General features: G+C 43.1%; 1 protein-coding gene across 1 annotated transcript in view; it reads right to left on the reverse strand.

Annotated features, from left to right (window-relative positions):
- The window catches only part of wnk2 (WNK lysine deficient protein kinase 2), a 66,582-nt gene extending 47,935 nt beyond the window's left edge, over positions 1–18,647 (reverse strand). The window contains exons 1-6 of the mRNA XM_014131966.3: positions 16,974–18,647; positions 12,590–12,762; positions 10,525–10,745; positions 10,032–10,189; positions 8,917–9,005; positions 7,787–8,006 (exon numbers count right to left, since the gene is read on the reverse strand). Coding sequence (XP_013987441.3) covers positions 7,787–8,006; positions 8,917–9,005; positions 10,032–10,189; positions 10,525–10,745; positions 12,590–12,762; positions 16,974–17,648 — 1,536 coding nt within the window. The 5' untranslated portion in view covers positions 17,649–18,647. The remainder of the gene's footprint in view (positions 1–7,786; positions 8,007–8,916; positions 9,006–10,031; positions 10,190–10,524; positions 10,746–12,589; positions 12,763–16,973) is intronic.
- Between the last annotated feature and the right edge of the window lie 796 nt (positions 18,648–19,443).

Genomic DNA, 19,443 nt, shown 5'->3' on the forward strand with positions numbered 1-19,443 from the left:
ATCAGTTGTCCCTATCTTTGTATCACAGTCACCCAACGAGATAAAAGCTTGCCCCTCCTTAGCCCACAGCTCTCTGATGGGCCACAGGGTTAGGCAGGGTCTACCAGACTGACTGGTTTAAATCAATACCTTCCTGGATGATACTGGCCTGACTACAAGACCAATTAGAATTTACTGATTACATGATGGGTAATTATATCAGGACCGGCTTGTGGAGATTAGTTCTTTTACTGTCCAGGAATGGACTGTAACACGATATGAAGTCTTTCAGCGTGTTTGAGGAAGATCAGTTTAATCACATAATGAGTTGTTATCCTCTTTGGGCTAGGGGGCAGTATTTTCACGTCCGGATGAAAAGCGTGCCCAAAGTAAACTGCCTGCTACTCAGGCCCAGAAGCTACGATATGCATATTATTAGTAGATTTGGATAGAAAACACTCTGAAGATTCTAAAACTGTTTGAATAATGTCTGTGAGTATAACAGAACTGATTTGGCAGGCAAAACCACGAGCACAATCCATCCAGGGAAAAATGTTTTGGAGCTCAATCTGTTTTCCATTAGTTTCCTATGGCAATCCCTTTTAATAGAAATATGCTTGCAGTTCCTATGGCTTCCACTAGATGTCAACAGTCATTAGAAATTGGTTGATGTTTTTCCTTTGAGAAATGAAGTAGCCCTTTCCTTTCTGAGTGTAGAGCCAAGTGGACTGTTTTGTTTGGGGCACGCGACCTGGAACTCACTCCACTTTCATTTTATCCGCTATTGAACACAGTATATTCCGTCTTAAATGGGATTAGAGGTTATTTGTAGATCAATGATTCTGTGCAGTCTGACTGTAATCTCAAAAACACATGACTATCGCCAATTGCACAGCAGGCTCCAACCCCCAGAGGCTTGTTGGGAGATGTAGTCTGTACAGACAAGGCCATAACTACATATGAGGACACTGAGATCCGGACTACAGTAATGTTTCATTCTTTTCTAATTTGAAAAGAATAATAATAAAAATATATATTTTGTACACAATAAAGAATATCAATTACGGGTCAACATCTAAATATTGCTCCCAGCATTGATCAAAGCTCAGAAAACTTATATTCTTGGAATGATGAACAGTGGTTTGTTAGTTATGTTCGCCTGCATCCCCCAGATTTGCCTTTTTAGCAGCACATTCACCAATCTCTGAAACGGGTAACTCTGCCCTTTTGCGACACAGGACGTGAAACGAATGAGAAACAAACTACTAACTTGTTATTTTTTATTTCACCTTTATTTAACCAGGTAGGCCAGTTGAGAATAAGTTCTTGTTTACAACTGCGACCTGGCCAAGATAAAGTAAAGCAGTGCGACAAAAACGACAACACAGAGTTACACATAAACAAATGTACAGTCAATAACACAAAAGAAAAATCTATGAACAATGTGCGCAAATGTAGAAGAGTAGGGATGTAAGGCAATAAATAGGCCATAGAGGCGAAATAATTACAATTTAGCATTAACACTGGAGTGATAGATGTGCAGATGATGATGATGTGCAAGTAGAGATACTGGCATGCAAAAGAGCAAGAGGATAAATAACAATATGGGGATGAGGTAGTTGGGTGTGCTATTTACAGATTGGCTGTGTACAGGTACAGTGATCGGTAAGCTGCTCTGACAGCTGATGCTTAAAGTTAGAGCGGGAGATTTAAGACTCCAGCTTCAGTGATTTTTGCAATTCGTTCCAGTCATTGGCAGCAGAGAACTGGAAGGAAAGGCGGCCAAAGCAAGTGTGGCTTTGTGGATGACCAGTGAAATATGCCTGCTGGAGCGCGTGCTACAGGTGGGTGTTGCTATGGTGACCCGTGAGCTGAGATAAGGTGGGGCTTTACCTAGCAAAGACTTATAGATGACCTGGGGCCAGTGGGTTTGGCAACGAATATGTAGTGAGGCCAGCCAACGAGAGCATACAGGTCGCAGTGGTGGGTAGTATATGGGGCTTTGGTGACAAAACGGATGGCACTGTGATAGACTACATCCAGTGTGCTGAGTAGAGTGTTGGAGGCTATTTTGTAAATGACATCGCCGAAGTCAAGGATCGGTAGGATAGTCATTTTTACGAGGGTATGTTTGGCAGCATGAGTGACGGAGGCCTTGTTGCGAAATAGGAAGCCGATTCTAGATGTAATTTTGGATTGGAGATGCTTAATGTGAGTCTGGAAGGAGAGTTTACAGTCTAACCAGACACCTAGGTATTTGTAGTTGTCCACATATTCTAAGTCAGAACCGTCCAGAGTAGTGATGCTAGTCGGGCAGGTGGGTGCAGGCAACAATCGGTTGAAGAGCATGCATTTAGTTTTACTAGCATTTAAAAGCAGTTGGAGGCCACGGAAGGAGTGTTGTATGGCATTGAAGCCATACAACAGGTTTGTTAACACAGTGTCCAAAGAAGGACCAGATGTGTACAGAATGGTGTCGTCTGCATAGAGGTGGATCAGAGAATCACCAGCAGCAAGAGTGACATCATTGATATATACAGAGAAAAGAGTCAACCCAAGAATTGAACCCTGTGGCACCCCCATAGAGACTGCCAGAGTTCCGGACAACAGGCCCTCCGATTTGACACACTGAACTCTATCTGAGAAGGAGTTGGTGAACCAGGCGAGGCAGTCATTTGAGAAACCAAGGCTTTTGAGTCTGCCGATAAGAATGTGTTGATTGACAGAGTCGAAAGCCTTGGCCAGGTTGATGAAGACGGCTGCACAGTACTGTCTTTTATCGATGGCGGTTATGATATCGTTTAGGACCTTGAGCGTGGCTGAGGTGCACCCATGACCAGCTCGGAAACCAGATTGCATAGTGGAGAAGGTACGGTGGGATTCAAAATGGTCGGTGATCTGTTTGTTAACTTGGCTTTCGAAGATTTTAGAAAGGCAGGGCAGGATGGATATAGGTCTATAACAATTTGGGTCTAGAGTATCTCCCCATTTGAATAGTGGGATGACGACGGCAGCGTTCCAATCTTTGGGGATCTCAGACGATACGAAAGAGAGGTTGAACAGGCTAGTAATAGGGGTTGCAACAATTTTGGCAGATAATTTTAGAAAGAGAGGGTCCAGATTGTCTAGCCCAGCTGATTTGTAGGGATCCAGATTTTTCAGCTCTTTCAGAACATCAGCTGTCTGGATTTGGGTGAAGGAGAAGCGGGTGGGGCTTGGGCAAGTTGCTGCAGGGGTGTGCTGAGCTGTTGGCCGGGGTAGGGGTAGCCAGGTGGAAAGCATGGCCAGCCGTAGAAATTATTATTAAAAATGATTGATTATCGTAGATTTATCAGTGGTAACAGTGTTTCCTAGCCTCAGTGCAGTGGGCAGCTGGGAGGAGGTGCTCTTATTCTCCATGGACTTTACAGTGTCCCAAAACTTTTTGGAATTAGTGCTACAGGATGCAAATTTCTGTTTGAAAAAGCTAGCCTTAGCTTTCCTAACTGACTGAGTATATTGGTTCCTGACTTCCCTGAAAAGTTGCATATTGCGGGGACTATTCGATGCTAATGCAGAACGCCACAGGATGTTTTTGTGCTGGTCAAGGACAGTCAAGTCTGGGATGAACCAAGGGCTATATCTCTTCTTAGTTCTACATTTTTTGAACGGGGCATGCTTATTTAAGATGGCGAGGAAAGCACTTTTAAAGAGCAATCAGGCATCCTCTACTGACGGGATGAGGTCAATATCCTTACAGGATACCTGGGCCATTTCGATTAGAAAGGCCTGCTCGCTGAAGTGTTTTAGGAAGCGTTTGATAGTGATGAGGGGTGGTTGTTTGACCGCAGACCCATCACGCACGCAGGCAATGATCACTGAAATCCTGGTTGAAGACAGCAGATGTGTATTTAGAGGGCAAGATGGTCAGGATGATATCTAAGAAGGTGCCCATAGTTACGGATTTAGGGTTGTACCTGGTAGGTTCCTTAATAATTTGGTTGAGATTGAGGGCATCTAGATTAGATTGTGGGACGGCCAGGGTGTTAAGCATATCCCAGTTTAGGTCACCTAAGAGTACAAACTCTGAAGATAGATGGGGGGGGGGGGGGGGGGGGCAATCAATTCACATACAGTATGGTGTCCAGGGCACAGCTGGGGGCTGAAGGGGGTCTATAACAAGCGCAACGGTGAGAGACTTGTTTCTGGAAAGGTGGATTTTTAAAAGTAGAAGCTCGAATTGTTTGGGCGTTCCTGGATACTATGACAGAACTCTGCAGGCTATCTCTGCAGTAGATTGCAACTCCGCCCCCTTTGGCAGTTCTATCTTGTCGGAAGATGTTATAGTTAGGGATGGAAATTTCAGTATTATTGATGGACTTCCTAAACCATGATTCAGACACGGCTAGGACATCAGGGTTGGCGGAGTGTGCTAAAGCAGTGAATAAAACTAACTTAGGGAGGAGGCTTCTGATGTTAACATGCATGAAACCAAGGCTTTTATGGTTACAGAAGTCAACAAATGCGCCTGGGGAATGGGAGTGGTGCTGGGGGCTGCAGGGCCTGGGTTAACCTCTAGATCACCAGAGGAACAGAGGAGGACTAGGATAAGGGTACGGCTAAAGGCTATAAGAACTGGTCGTCTAGTGCGTTCGGACCAGAGAGTAAAATGAGCAGATTTCTGGGTGTGGAAGAATACATTCAAGGCATAATGTACAGACAAGGGTATGGTAGGCTGTGAGTACAATGGAGGTAAACTTATTACTTAGCCAACTAGAAGAATGAAGTAAGAAGCTAATGTTAAATGGAGCCTACTTCAGCAAGAGCAAACAATAAGGTATTAAGTTCTCATAATAACTTTGCTTTACAGAGAGCTGGCTACTGAGACAGACGGTGATGTGGCACTCAGTGGTGAGGCTGAGGCAGGCTGCAATGCATTCAGGAGGAAGTAGAGGAGACAGAGAGAGCGAGCGGAAGCAAGCAGAGAGAGGGGTTAGTACAGTAGGTCACAAACTTGGAGTCATGGCCCCATGTGGAGTCCCCTAAGAAAATTGGTACTAATCTTATCAAACAAGTTAGGAACTTAAAAAAAAGAAGATATGTTTCAATATGAACATCTCCACATGGACTATCTTCCCTATAGACCTGCATTAAAATGCAATCAATACAGTTCTAAAAATGTCATCCGTTTACATTTATATCTGTGGTTGTTCGTCTTATCTCGATCGCCCACTGGAGTTTATAGTTTACCCATTACTCACCTTTTTACCACTACATCACTGATAGCAATACAGAATCATAAGTAATATCGTAATAATTCGTGTGAATGTGATAATACGATCATCTGTGTGCTCCGTTGATGTCTGTTTGTGCGGAGCTTGATTATTAATGCCTAGGACTACAAATGTGAACACTGTGTAATTTGAGAAAATAACTATCTATGTAAAGAGTTGATGATTTTATCCATTTCAACATTGCAACTGATTGAACAGTTGCTGATGCTACGTGTCAGTGTGAATCATTTCTCATATTTCCCCCCTTTCAGGGGAACAACATTACAATTGTATAGCTAATAGGCTATGTGTTTGTATACTGAGCAAAAATATAAACGCAACATGCAACAATTTCTAAGATTTTACTGAGGTACAGTTCATATGAGGAGATCAGTCATTTGGAATATATTAATTAGGCCCTAATCTATGGATTTCACATGACTGGCAATACAGATACGCATCTATTGGTCACAGATACCTTATAAGAAATGGGCCTCGCAATGGGCCTCAGGATCTTGTGACGGTATCTCTGTGCATTCAAATTGCCATCGATAAAATGCAATTGTGTTCATTGTCCATAGCTTATGCCTGCCCATACCATAACCCCACCACCACCACGGGGCACTCTGTTCACAACATTGACATGAGCAAACCGCTCCCCCACACAACGCCATACACATGGTCTGCGGTTGTGAGGCTGTTTGGACGTACTGCCAAATTCTCTAAAACGACGTTGGAGGAGGCTTATGGTAGTGAAATTAACATAAAATGATCTGGCAACAGCTCTGGAGGACAATCATGCAGTCAGCATGCCAATTGCGCACTCCCTGAAAACTTGAGACATCTGTGGCATTGCGTTGTGTGACAAAACTGCACATTTTAGAGTGGCTTATTATTGTGCCCAGAACAAAGTGCACCTGTATAATGATCATTCTGTTTAATCAGCTTCTTGATATGCCACACCTGTCTTGGCAAAGGAGAAATGCTCACTAACACGAATATAAACAAATTTGTGCACAAAATTCCAGAGAAATAAGCTTTTTGTTGCATTTCAGCTCATGGAACATGGGACCAACACTTTACATGTTGTGTTTATATTTTTGTTCAGTGTAGATCGATTGAGGTGAATGAACTTACAACAGCCAAGGTGATAATGGCTGGGTTCATTTTTGCTTGTTTTTTTCTGTTCTCCAAATATATATATATATATAGAGGACAGAGTTGCTTTCCATGAGGATGCCACATGGCTAGATTAAAGTAAAATGCTACATTTTACTCATCATAAATCAAAAAACTGCTCATCAAATAAATGGTATCTAGGGGACAGTTATATAATTTCTCACTATAACATAAATATCATACCCTGCAACTGGTAGTGCAAATACAACAACAGTGTCTGCAAGACAGATCTGAGCCATGATAATGTGAACCCTGCTCACCACAGCCATTTAGAGTCTCTACATATGGCTCTGCTATAGACGTCTTCACGGGTCCAAACAGTTGGACTTGTTCCGAAATGGATCCGTGGCTTTCCTACCTGACCCGATATGATTAAATCAATACTTGTTTATTAAAGATAAGCATTATATTGTTAGATTATAGGAGTAACATTGGTAGTCCTAAAACATTCTTTGTCACATATCAATCATATCAAGTTAAACTGTCATGTCAAATTCAACTGTCGGCGTCCGAGGGAGCGTCGGTGCTCACTGAACTTCATAGGCCTGCAGCTATAGCCTAATAATAGCCACACCACAACAAACCTTCACAAAGGTTTCTAATCTTTATAGGGGTATTATCAAAAGTAAGTAAAGTCTGTGTTTATAGGGAAAATATGAACAGGTTGTTATATTGCAGTGAACACTAGGATGAGCCTACAGTTGAAACTTAATTTAGCCAACGAAAATGTCTCAACAGAATGAAACAAAACACTTTTTGCATACTTAAAGAACTGGTTTAGATTAGGATAAATAGGCCTACAATAATAATCATGATATATAATAATAATAATAATAATAAGGATAATAAAGATAATAAATACGAAAATAAATAAAAAGTTAGAAAATTGCATCAAACCTGAATAGCAACCTGTCCGTTCCCTTTCTCAACTTCTTTTCATTGTACTCTTTACCCTCTTAACGTTTGCTTTACTTCAATGAAAAATGCCTCCATCTTCGCAATCAACAGCAGCCTAGGCCAAGGCTGCTCTCTCTCCTCAGCAACATACGTACGAGAGGTGAGCGGCCGGAACAAGTTTCAGCTTGACCTGGCCGGCATAAGCTATGTTTTAAGTTGCAATGGGAGTGACACAGATAACAAGCTTGCACAGTTTTCTCATCACCTCACTGATTAAATTACTAGAGGACGGGTCCAATCGGGTCCAGTTGGTAAGTCAATTTTAATTCCACATACCCGGGTCGTGTGGCAATTATATCAGACCCGACCTAGATCCGAGACAAAGGTCCAAATTTTGGACTTCGACCCGCTTGGGCCCTGGACAGATCTCGGAATTCCGGGTCTGGTGGACCCGTGAAGACCTTTACTGTGCTACTCACCATCTCCTGGGCCACGCCCTCTGGGGTCTCTTTCTCCAGGTCAAAGGTGAACTCGATGGCACCACTGTCTTTGTACTTCCCCTTCAGCTTCTTGGGGTCCTCCACCCACACCTTCAGGGCGATGGAACTCTTTTTCCCATCGTCCTCCTCGGCCAGCTCCACCCTCACGCCTGTGTCCTCCGCAAAGAAGGCATGGTTCAAGAGGTCCTTTATGCTGTACCTATAGACAACAAACATACAGTAAAGTATACACACATGCACGTTCACACACACACAACGCCGCTGCTGTGGAACGGTTATGGTGTCACTCAGAATGACTGATCCGAAACGTCAGTACACATAGGAACATCAACAGTGCAGACGTAGGATCTTAATTTGAGCCAGTCTGCTTCAGCAGGACAATAATCCCGCAGCAACAGGAAATGTGAATTATTATTTTGGACCTGAATGCCTAAACATTCAGGAGATGGAGGTGCTCAAAGTTGACCCATTTTGCATACCCCACCAATACTATGAGACATCCATGTCTTCATCACTGGAAAGATAAATGGTTGAGATTGATATCGTTTAAAAGCTTACAAAACAGGGTTGTCAAACAATTTTCAACTTTTTTGAAATCTATTATTATTCAATATTTTTATTCTGTCATTTCGTACCTTTAACGTCAATTATCTCAACTCAGATTTCTTTTCACATTCGCATATGTTGTAGCTTAGACTCTCTTTACATCATCATAGGTTTTGTGCCCACCATCGGTTGGAGAAAAGAAAACTAGGAGTTTCACGCCTTTTTTGATAATTGACATTAAAGATTAAAACATGTCATACTTTTAATTAACACATTTTTTTTTTCAAGAAATGATCAAATAATTTGACAATCCTGTTAGTAAGCTTTCAAATTATATCAATCTCAACCGTTTACCTTTTCCAGTAATGATGACATGGATGTCAGCACCTTTATCTCTTGAATGTTTTGGCATTCGGGTCCTGCCAATAAGTGACTGAATTTAAATGGATATACCCCTGTGTGTTGTATGTATGTGTTGGTTGTGACCATTTAATGCCCTCTACCTGCTCAGTACTTTACCGGCATACTTTACTTTACAGATGGACTTGACTTGGTCCACTTACCTCTCTTCCCGCCGATGGCAGATACACTCCCCGATGATCTCCTTAATCTCTGGGTCACTGATCTTATCATAGCTGGCAGGCTTCACCCCCTGGAGATGCCAGACACAAAGAACAACAATATGCAGGATGGGAAGTATATTCTACGTGATATCTCACACAGTATGACGTAAGAAGAACGTCATGGGATATATTACACATTCGCACAATGACACTCACAGACAGAAAAACAAAAACAATCTTCCTGAAGACAAATATAAAACACATTTGTTTATTTGGATCCCCAGGTGTGACAGCTACTGGTCCTGGAGTCCACACATACCATTTCTCACACAGTCTTGCACTGAGTCAGTGTCACAAAAATAACACACAGAGTGTGTGACCTTCGTTCTTTGCGACAGGAGTAAGACGGCTAACAAATGTCCCACCCCATTAAGAACAGACTCCCCGTGGTGACATGTCGTCTACTCCACTCCAATGAGAAGTGATGAGCTGCCGTTACGGTACTCTAGAGAGGAAAGTTGTGGCAGGAAGCTCCCTGTGAAGAAATGAATGGGCTACGTCCCAAAAATGCACCCTATTCCCTATGCAGTGCACTACCTTTGACCAAAAGTAAATCAAAAGTAGTGCACTGTAGGGAATAAGGTGCATTTTGAAATACAGGCATGCTCTCCATAAGTCATAAACATCTTATTTATCCTTGTTGAAAGAACTGCAAACTATTTCTGAAAATGTGATGATTCACTTCCTTTTAAACCTCTGCACTGTACATTCCTCTGGGTTGTTGTTGTACTTCAAAAAGCACACTGCAACAACTATTTTCTTTTAAAGCAGCAGAGAGAGAATTTTGATCATTTCGTTTGGTATTTTACTTTAACTCATTTGAGTGATTGTATCTGTGCTTTCGTAGGTTTTTGTTGTAAGCAGTAGCATCTCACATCACTGTGATAACCTTTTGAACTATATACTGAATAGAGATTTTCATGGCTTTGCTGTTCGTGCTAGTAAGTAAACATTGGCGATGGCGATGAGATGGGTGACTTAGTGCTGGTGGAAAAACATACGCGCCAGCACTGTGTGGGTGATAGACAGTATTGTGCTGGACTCGCTAAACTCACGCTGGTGACTTTGCGGTAGATTTGAGCGGCGTTCTGGCACTCGGAGTAAGGGTATTCTGAGGTGGCCATCTCCAACATACACATGCCAAAGGCATAGACGTCCACCGCCTCGTCATAGTGCTCCTCATACATCTCAGGGGCCATAAACTCTGGGGTGCCTGGGAGGACAGAGGTCAGGGGAGAAGGCAAAAAGGAAATATCAAAGGTCACAAGAGTTACAGGGCTCCTCTTGAAAGAAACAAGGTTCTCTCCCTAACACACTGACACACACAAATATGATAAACATGCTAAGCTATCTCACATACTGTATACCCATCCGAAAGAGGATCAATGAATTCAGAAACAGCCTTTCAGGGATCAAGTGGAGTCAAGGCTAAAGTACTGTCACAATCCATTAAGTGCATAGTTACAGTATAGATTCCATACCATTTTACAGATGATGCGTTTACGACCCTTCCAAGCAGAGCATGAAAGAGCATGTGTAATTCCTCACCAATGACACTCTTGGCAAAGGAGGCCCTCTTGAGGGTAGCCAATCCCAGGTCCCCGATCTTGACGGAGCCGGTGGGGCCGGTGATGAAGATGTTGTCACACTTCAGGTCCCTGTGGATGATGGGAGGGTCCCTGGTGTGGAGGAAGTGGAGCCCCTTCAGGATCTGTCTACACCAGCTCCTCAGAACCTTAGGCTTCATCACCTTAAACCGCTTCAGATACCTGGAGGACAGTGGCGGTCAGAGCCATTTAAGAAGAGGGAGGATGATTCTCTCTTTTTTTTTAGGAGCATGGCCTTATTTTTATTACAGCATACTGGATGACTGTCATTCATATTCCATTCACCCAGCTCGATGTATCATCGATAGGTCTAGGCTACTGCATAATACTCAAATCCCTGTACCCATCATGAGGTTTCTACAACCTATCAAATGAATGAAAGTTTACAGCGTAAGTGCACAGGTCGAAATAATTTTGAGTAATCAAGGTGACAGACAGTGACACATTCAATCCCGCCTTGCACAATCTTGCCTGTATCTAGCTGATCTGGGGTGTAATCATTAATCCAACAGTTGCAAATTAGTTTCTATTGGACAAATTCAGTTATGTTTGTCCCCGTTTCGTTACTTTTTTTTCTGTTTAAGAAATGTTTTTCAACAGAATCGGCGGAATGAATACACCCCTGATCACACGCAAACAGTTCACTTTCACAGCAGCCATATAAAACAGCATGATCACTTTGCTTGTTGTATAAATAATTCCTTCGTTCAACTATCTACGCACTCTCCTCCTCTCACCTTTTCCCTTTGTTTGTGGACTTCAGTACACATCAGCTGTCTGTGACCAGGCAAAAAAAAACTTTCCAAGCCAAACCTTCATATTATGACCGCTAACCACTACACACAGCCTACATTGCTGTAACATCATAGTCAACTAAAACTAATAGAACTAACGTGTTAGTAAACACGCTACAATCATGCGGTACAGTCAGAAAGCAGTTTAGTAGTTACACCGGTGGGCCCGGTTACCAAAAAAATCATAAAATCAAAAGCTTACCTTGACTTGAAAGAGTTCCAGTGTCGGATAGCCATAGCCAGCTAGCTAACATAACATCTCTATTTGAGTAGGCTAAACTAGCTAGCTGTATTTCCCAGCTAAGTGAAAGTGAAAGTTTAAAAAATACAACTAAATATAGCTCTCTCTCACTTTCTCCAGACCAAAATTGTTAAACTGTTATCTTTCTCTCTCTTTAAGTCAACTACTCGGTATGCACCGAAGTGCTAGCTAGCTGTAGCTTATGCTTTCAGTACTAGATTAATTCTCTGATCTTTTGATTGGGTGGACAACATGCCAGTTCATGCTGCAGGAGCTCTGATAGGTTGGAGAACATCCTCCAGAAGTTGTCATAATTACTGTGTAAGTCTATGGAAGGGGGTGAGAACCATGAGCCTCCTAGGTTTTGTATTGAAGTCAATGTACCCAGAGAAGGACATAAGCTAGCTTTCCTCTGCCTACACCATGCTGCTACCCTACGAGTGCTGCTGAGGCTAATGTAGGCCTTCATAGCAAAACAGTGTGTTTTAATGAATTATTTGGTGACATTTAGATATATTTTGTATAGTTGTATCTAAAAAGGATAACTTTAAAATGTTTCACTATTTTGATTTGATAAAATTCACTGAGGATGGTCCTCCCCTTCCTCCTCTGAGGAGCCTCCACTGCTGAAGGATGAAGAGCTGACCATCATCATCAGCAGCATCATGATTATCATCATCATAATTGTCATCATCGGCATCATCATCATCATCACGACCACTACAATCCATCTGATAAGAACAACTATCCTTCAACTATTAGTTTGCCCAATTAAGTTGTCAAACTGTGGATGAACTAATTTATACAATGAAAACTTTCCACTGACACCAGTGGAATTTCCCCTTTTGGAAAGTTACTGTTTTTCATTTCATAAGAACAGTTTAGGAGGTTTCACCTGACCTTGTTTAATGTTAAGCTCAGCAGTGTTGTGTGATGGGGAGAGAGGATGCTGCTGGTTGTGTTTGTCTCACGTTTTTAGTGTCCCTGAGGTCATGAGCTCTGTCACCAGAACGATGCACTTCCTCCCTTTGACCGGTGACTCCCAGAAGTCGTAGAAACGCACAATGTTGGGGTGTTGAAGACCCTTCAACATCTCTGCCTCCTCCTTAAACCTCTGGCGCTCCGCTTTGGTCAGCTTACGGTCCTATGAGAAGAAAGGGGAGACAAGGAGATTATTCCAGTGTCTCGACCGTTATGGGATGGTCTAGAAACCCATGAATGTACTGTAGGACTCCTGTGGGCCATGTTTGGGAGTAATGCTATGAATTTTCCCCTAGAATTGTTTTTCAGCAGCGGTGGAAAAGGTAGCTGTTTCCATAACGCGAGTTAGCAGCTTCCTTCAGACTGCAGGCAGAGACATAAAAATGGTGTCCACGAGTTCATATGACTCTGGGTAAGTAGATAAAGGGCTCAATTGCCGAAGTGTGTCTCGGCAGAAATATATATATTTTTTTTAAATGACTTATCTTTTGGAGCGGTGGAAACGATTTAGCAGCGGTCGGCCACCGCTGCAAAATGAATATAGGGAAAAGAGTGGGATTGAACACAAGTGTGATATTGAGTGAGGAAAGCGCAGGGGTGGGAATCATTCTTCTCGTAACAGCCATGTATAAAACATGCAGTGTGATCCGGACATGATGTCATAGGTGATGTCCTCTTATGAAAGCACGATGTTCAGTAAAGATGTCTAATTGAATGATATGTGGTGATGCCAGAAGTGGGATCAGAGTCTTGCTTTGTTACAAAGGGGTTGTGAAGCAGATATAGACTCTACACTAAGAATGAGGATGCCTTCCACAGCTGTAGTGAGGAGAGGCTGAATGGAACACCTGTGTCTTTAGCTATATAGCCTCTGGGTGATGGAGTTTACTGTGGATCAATATTTTGGCCCTCTTCTTCTCTTTAAATAGTGAAACAGCTGACAGTAAAGATCCTCTACATCTCTGTTCCACTCAGCACAGTCTGGCAGAAACCTTAGACAACCCCGGCCTGGGCGCGCGCACACACACACACACACACACACACACACACACACACACACACACACACAGTTCAGTCACAGCCTTGAATCATGAGACCCACAAAACAAAGGATGAACCCAAGATCTTGTCTGTAACAAGATGCATACTCCTACATACTTATACAAACCCATATAAACTCTTCACACTATGTACAGTATACAGACAGTATACACATGTACAGTATACACACACCTGTGTACTGTGTACATGACCCAAATGACCACTAAACAGTGATGGAGAAGAGGGGACCGCAGCATACAGCAATGAGATACTGTGGCTACAGTCCACATAACCAAATACCCACTGAGAATCAGAGAGAAACGTCAAAGGGACGCAGAGGGATGCAACAATACTGAGATACTGAGTGGCAAAGACACACACACACTTTTTCTTCTGGGAAGCGTGTGCATATAGTGTTACAGATTTCCAGATGGCAGTAATAAAGAATGTTCACATAATGTCCATTCAACAGCATGGATTATTGGAGGAAGGTGCAGAGTCGTATTTCACCTAAAGCCCATAGCGACCTAAGCTGCCGTATATCCGTATATATCTAACATGTTGATAAACAGATGCTAGCCTAGTAAGCATGTCCTTAATTGCCCATACTGTTTCCTATACAACACATTTTTCAGGATCCTATTCTGGAAGGAGGTTAACTGGGGAGTGGGAATTGCTCAGAGCTATCTAAGGATCCTGTGGCAGTTTATGGATTTTTTTTCCCCCCCAGGCAGGGCGTGGCAGTTACAGCATCTGCCTGCCTTACTGAGCTTTGTCATTGCGAAAGAAGACAGAGAAGCTATATTAGCCCTCTGCTCTAACGGAATGGGTGAGACCCAGCATGACAGCAATGAGCTATGATATAAGACGCATAGCTTTCCTGTCCCCGATACACAGCAAGCCAGAGCCGATCACTGCTTATCCCCAACTGACCCGCACAGGCGCACACTCCCTTTCTTTCCCTCTCCCTTTTTCCCGCTCTCTCTCTCTCTCTCTTTCTGTCTCTCTCTCTGCAGAAGGGTGCGCTTGCATCAGCAGGTTTAGCCTCTCCAGACAGATCTGCCCAGTAACGCTCCAGGGGATAGGCTGTCGTTTAGTTTAGTATGCTGTACTATCGGCCTGTCCACATGATGTGGAGACGCGCGGAGTGGAAGGTTTGTTTGCGTGTGTGTAGAACTGTATCCTCAGCTGATCAGACACACTGGCAGCTGGCAGTTTTTCCCTGAATCATGTTGCATCATCCACTGATCCGAGACAATCAGGAGCTGGTAAGTCTGTCTGACCCAGAGATAGTGACAGAGAGAGAGAGGGAAACACATCCATATGATCAGTTGATTTACTAAATGAATGTGTACATTTGTGTATTTCTGCAGATGGCTGTATCCCTTCTGTCTTTTGAAATATTTTTAACTCAATCATCCTTATTTTGCTCTCTCATTCATCTGGCTAATCTTTCTGTATCTCTGTATCGCTCTCTTTTCTATCTCTCTTTATATAGTGAGATCAGAAAGTATTGGGACAGTGACAAATTGTTTGTTGTTTTGGCTCTGTACTCCAGCACTTTGGATTTGAAATTATACAATGACTATGAGGTTAAAGTGCAGACGGTCAGATTTATTTTAAGGGTATTTTCATTCATATTGAGTCAACTGTTTAGAAATTGCAGCACTTTTTGTATATAGTCCCTCCATTTCAGGAAACCAAAAGTATTTGGACAAATTCACTTATGTCTATTAAAGTAGTCAAAAGTTTTGAATTTTCATCCCATATTCCTAGCACTCAATGACTACATCAAGACTGTGACTATACAAACTTGTTGGATGCATTTTCCGTTTGTTTTGGTTGTATTTTTGGTTGTTTTGGATGTATCCAGGTCGCAGTTGTAAATGAGAACTTGTTCTCAACTTGCCTACCTGGTTAAATAAAGGTGAAATAAATAAATATAAAATAACATTTCAGATTATTTGGAGCCCAAATTGGTAAATAATGTATTGTGTCATTTTGCTGTCACTTTTATTGTAAATAAGAATAGAATATGTTTCTAAACACTTCTACATTCATGTGGATGCTACCGTGATTACGGATAATCATGAATGAACCGTGAATAATGAGAAGGGAGAAAGTTAGAGGCATAAATATCATACCCACCCCAAAAATGCTAACCTCCCCTGTTATCGGTATGAGAGGTTAGCATGTCTTGGAGGTACAGTATGATATTCATGCCTGACTTCCCCAGGGGAACCTAAACAATGAGGGGGCTCCAGGCTAAAACTGTTCCTAAAAAACACCATCTCTCCGCTCCTGGGTCTAACACTGAGAAATGCTGCATCAGCTCCATAACAAAAAAAAACTCTCGCCCCCCTATGTGTCTGAAATACTGAATATCTTTCTCTCCCTTCCCTTGGCTTAGTTCTGGAACCACAACACGGACTCTGACTCACCTACCTGTACACTGAAACAGTGTATTCATAGCATGACCTAATGGCAGGCATGGTGCAAATAGTAGGTTGTGTATTGTTAAATGACCACATCCATCCATACACATATCAGTGAAACTTCTAAAATGCTGGTATAAGATCATCTCGGTGAACTAGCCGAGTCTCTCTCTCTTTCACCCGTCTCTGCTCTGACGCTAAACTCCTCTCTCAGCTCGTTTGGCGACACCCTGAAACGCTCTATGCAGCAGTACGGAAACCTCCGATTGACTGCAAATGGACCCAATCCAGAACCGACGTGCAGAAAGATGACGGTATTTTTGTTCAGTCCACTGAAAATGTACATTACAGAGTTGTATTAAACACAATGGTGACTGGGTCTGCTTGCATTTGTGGGTGGAGGGAGGGACAGGTGGTGCAAACCTGACAACCCATCGTCAAAACTGGCGTCCCATCATCAGTACTACCAGCCTCCACTCTGTCTCATCTGAACTAGCACCGGTTCAAGTGGTGGCAATCTACCGTAATGCTTTTAAATGCAACACATCGTTTCTGTCAGTGTGTCTGTGCAGTGGTATCTTAGGCCTCATAATAGAGTACGGTTTCATGACCAAGGCCCTCATCCCCCCCCCCAAAACAAAAGTCTGGGAGGAATTCAGCATACTTAATGTGCTAACAATTGCCACGTTTAGTGCAAAGTGTTATATGGGCACCTTAGGCAGCCATAAGAGCAGGTGTTATTACAGCTTCATAAAATAGTTATGCTGTTCACGTTGCAGTGTAAGAACTTATCATCAGGATAGAAATGGATTCAAATGGATTTTTCTAGTTCTAAACAATTAGACATGATATTGGAGTTAGTAACTTCAAGTGTAAACCAAGGAGTCCTATTCAATTACCTGGAGTTCACACCAAGCAACTTCTACCCAGGTGTCTGTGTCCAGACCCTTGTAGACAGTCTTGAATGACCCTCTCCCGATCTCAGTGTCGAACTTGAGAAACCGGCCCCCGGGTGAGGTGGACACGGCTTTTATCTCGTTCTCATCCTCGTTCTCATCAATCCCCGCTTTCCCGGTGGTGTCAGGCGACCGTGCAGCTGCATCTTCTGGTTTTGGCTCGGCCTCGCTCCTCTCCTTCTCTTCATCCGCGCTCACACTCTCAGTCGCACTGTCCTTCTGCCCCATTTGGCTCTCGGTGCTCGAGCTCTCCTGGACCTGGAAAGCCACGCGAGGTCCGAGCGCGCGGGTACGGTCCACGATGGTGCGCAGGTGGACGCTGAGCATTGGAGTACTGTTGACGCATTCTGGCGCGTCCAACGCTTGGTCGTCCGCGTCGGAAAACCACAAACTTCTGCGAATAAACCTCTGACGGACCAGTCCCCGGTAATCCGATAAGGGGTACGCGCTCGGATCGCTTGCCCCTCTCTGCGCTGCAGTTTCCATGTTGTTGACATTCCGCTCTCCACCGTTCTCATAGATACTGATGTTCGCGTTGGTGTCAGAGTCTAAATTGGGAACCGAGGAGAATGTCGATCCAAGTGGCGCGTCCGAGCCCGAGTCATCCCCGGAATCCATCCCCGGGAAATATTTAGACAGTTATCGGTGACATTCAGAGGCTACTGCTTTCATGGTCCTTCCCCAGCAGTGAGGGTGTGCATAGGCTACCTGCAACGTTCGCATGTACTGACGCAGTTAGGCAGCTATACAATCCCTTAAACAATCTCACTTGAGATATCTAGCATATTTATAAAACGGCAATTAATAAAGACAAACTCTTAAAACAGTCGCAATGGTGCCACTGCATGATTTAATACGGCTCATCTTATCACGAATCAAGCCAGCCAGCCAAACAGCCAATTGAAATGTTGCATTAATACATTACAATTGTAATTAATTGCTATCATATGCAGTTTCGGTAAAGCCTTCGTTTATTGCGACTGGTTCATCAACTGATCGAATTGGTTACAGTGTAGGCTGCAGAACTCGTAGTAGGTAGAACTGCTACGATGAAAACTCACGGTTGTCGGGCAAGGATAATTCCCTGTCTCTCTCTAATCACTCAAAATACCCATCACATGCAACTGTCAGGTGAGCAGCTGTGACCACTATAATCGTAGGCTAGTCGATCCAGTAGCTGTTTATTGCGCATGTATTACGGTTATTTATCGATTGAAAAGCAGAATGAAGTCAGGGAAGTGTGACCTCCACATCAGAGCATCGCCCCCATTGCATCGCCCCCTATGCACAGCACTCCGCTCGGGGGGCAGTTCCTCTGTTGAGCGGTGTCCGGGTGCGGAGTAAAAACGCTGATCAGATCAAATGGTTTGCTCACTGCGGCACAATTTTCTCCCATAGCATGTGCCCAGAGCATCTCACCGTTCGTTCGGACAGTATTTGTGCCATGTCTCTCTCGAATTACACTTTCTATGGTAAGGAGACAGGCCCATTTTAAGACACAAACCCACGCCCCTAGCAACAACACGCATCCAATAAATACGCACGTTTTTAGGCGCTACCTTTCAGCCTCCGTGACACGGGTTGTAATGGACCACACCACTCGCTGTGGCCTCCCATGCTCTGCATGACGCTACAGGCTCCCGTCAAGGACGAGAAGCCTATAGGGCGCTCCCTCTGTGCCCGGCAGAAACCTGCAAATTATTTCCGAAAAAGGATTACTAGGATAATTGCCTATTCTATTGTATTTTTTTCTATTCTACTGCACTTAAATGTATAGAATATAATGGAACAGCATGCAAATGGTCACTGATAAGTAGGCTAATTGCTTGTTCTTGATGGACTAAAATATATTTTAGCCTACATTCTATTCATTCGAGTTAAATGCAGTAGAATAGAATATAACCAAATAGAATAGATTGGAATGGAATAGAACAGCCAGCAAATTATAGCCTAAAAGTGATCAGCGATAAGTAGGCAACATGCTTGTTTTTGATAACATAATATATATTATACTCTGTTCAATAGAATACAATAGAAAAATATTATATTATATTAAATTAGTTGAGTTCTACAGTTATTCAGTTCTTATTTCTCAATGGCGCTGCGCCAATCTCTGTTGAAATGAAACTTGCATGACAGTGCTATTTTTGCCCGTGCAGACTGTTCCACCTACAGGAGAGTTCTATTACTACTGCTCACGTATTCTGCCTCAGAAAATACACTGACTATACTTAAGACATTTGGGAACACCTGCTCGTTCCATGACTAACCAGGTGAATCCAGGTGAAAGCTATGATCCCTTGCACCCTTAGAAAGAAAGGGTTCCAAAAGGGTTATTTGGCTGTCCCCATAGGAGAACCCATACAAATCATTAAAATCCAAACGGAAGATATTTACACAAGAAGCAAAATCA

Source organism: Salmo salar, chromosome 12, assembly GCF_965601325.2.
Source record: "Salmo salar chromosome 12, fSalSal1, whole genome shotgun sequence".
Classification (NCBI taxonomy): Eukaryota; Metazoa; Chordata; class Actinopteri; order Salmoniformes; family Salmonidae; genus Salmo; species Salmo salar.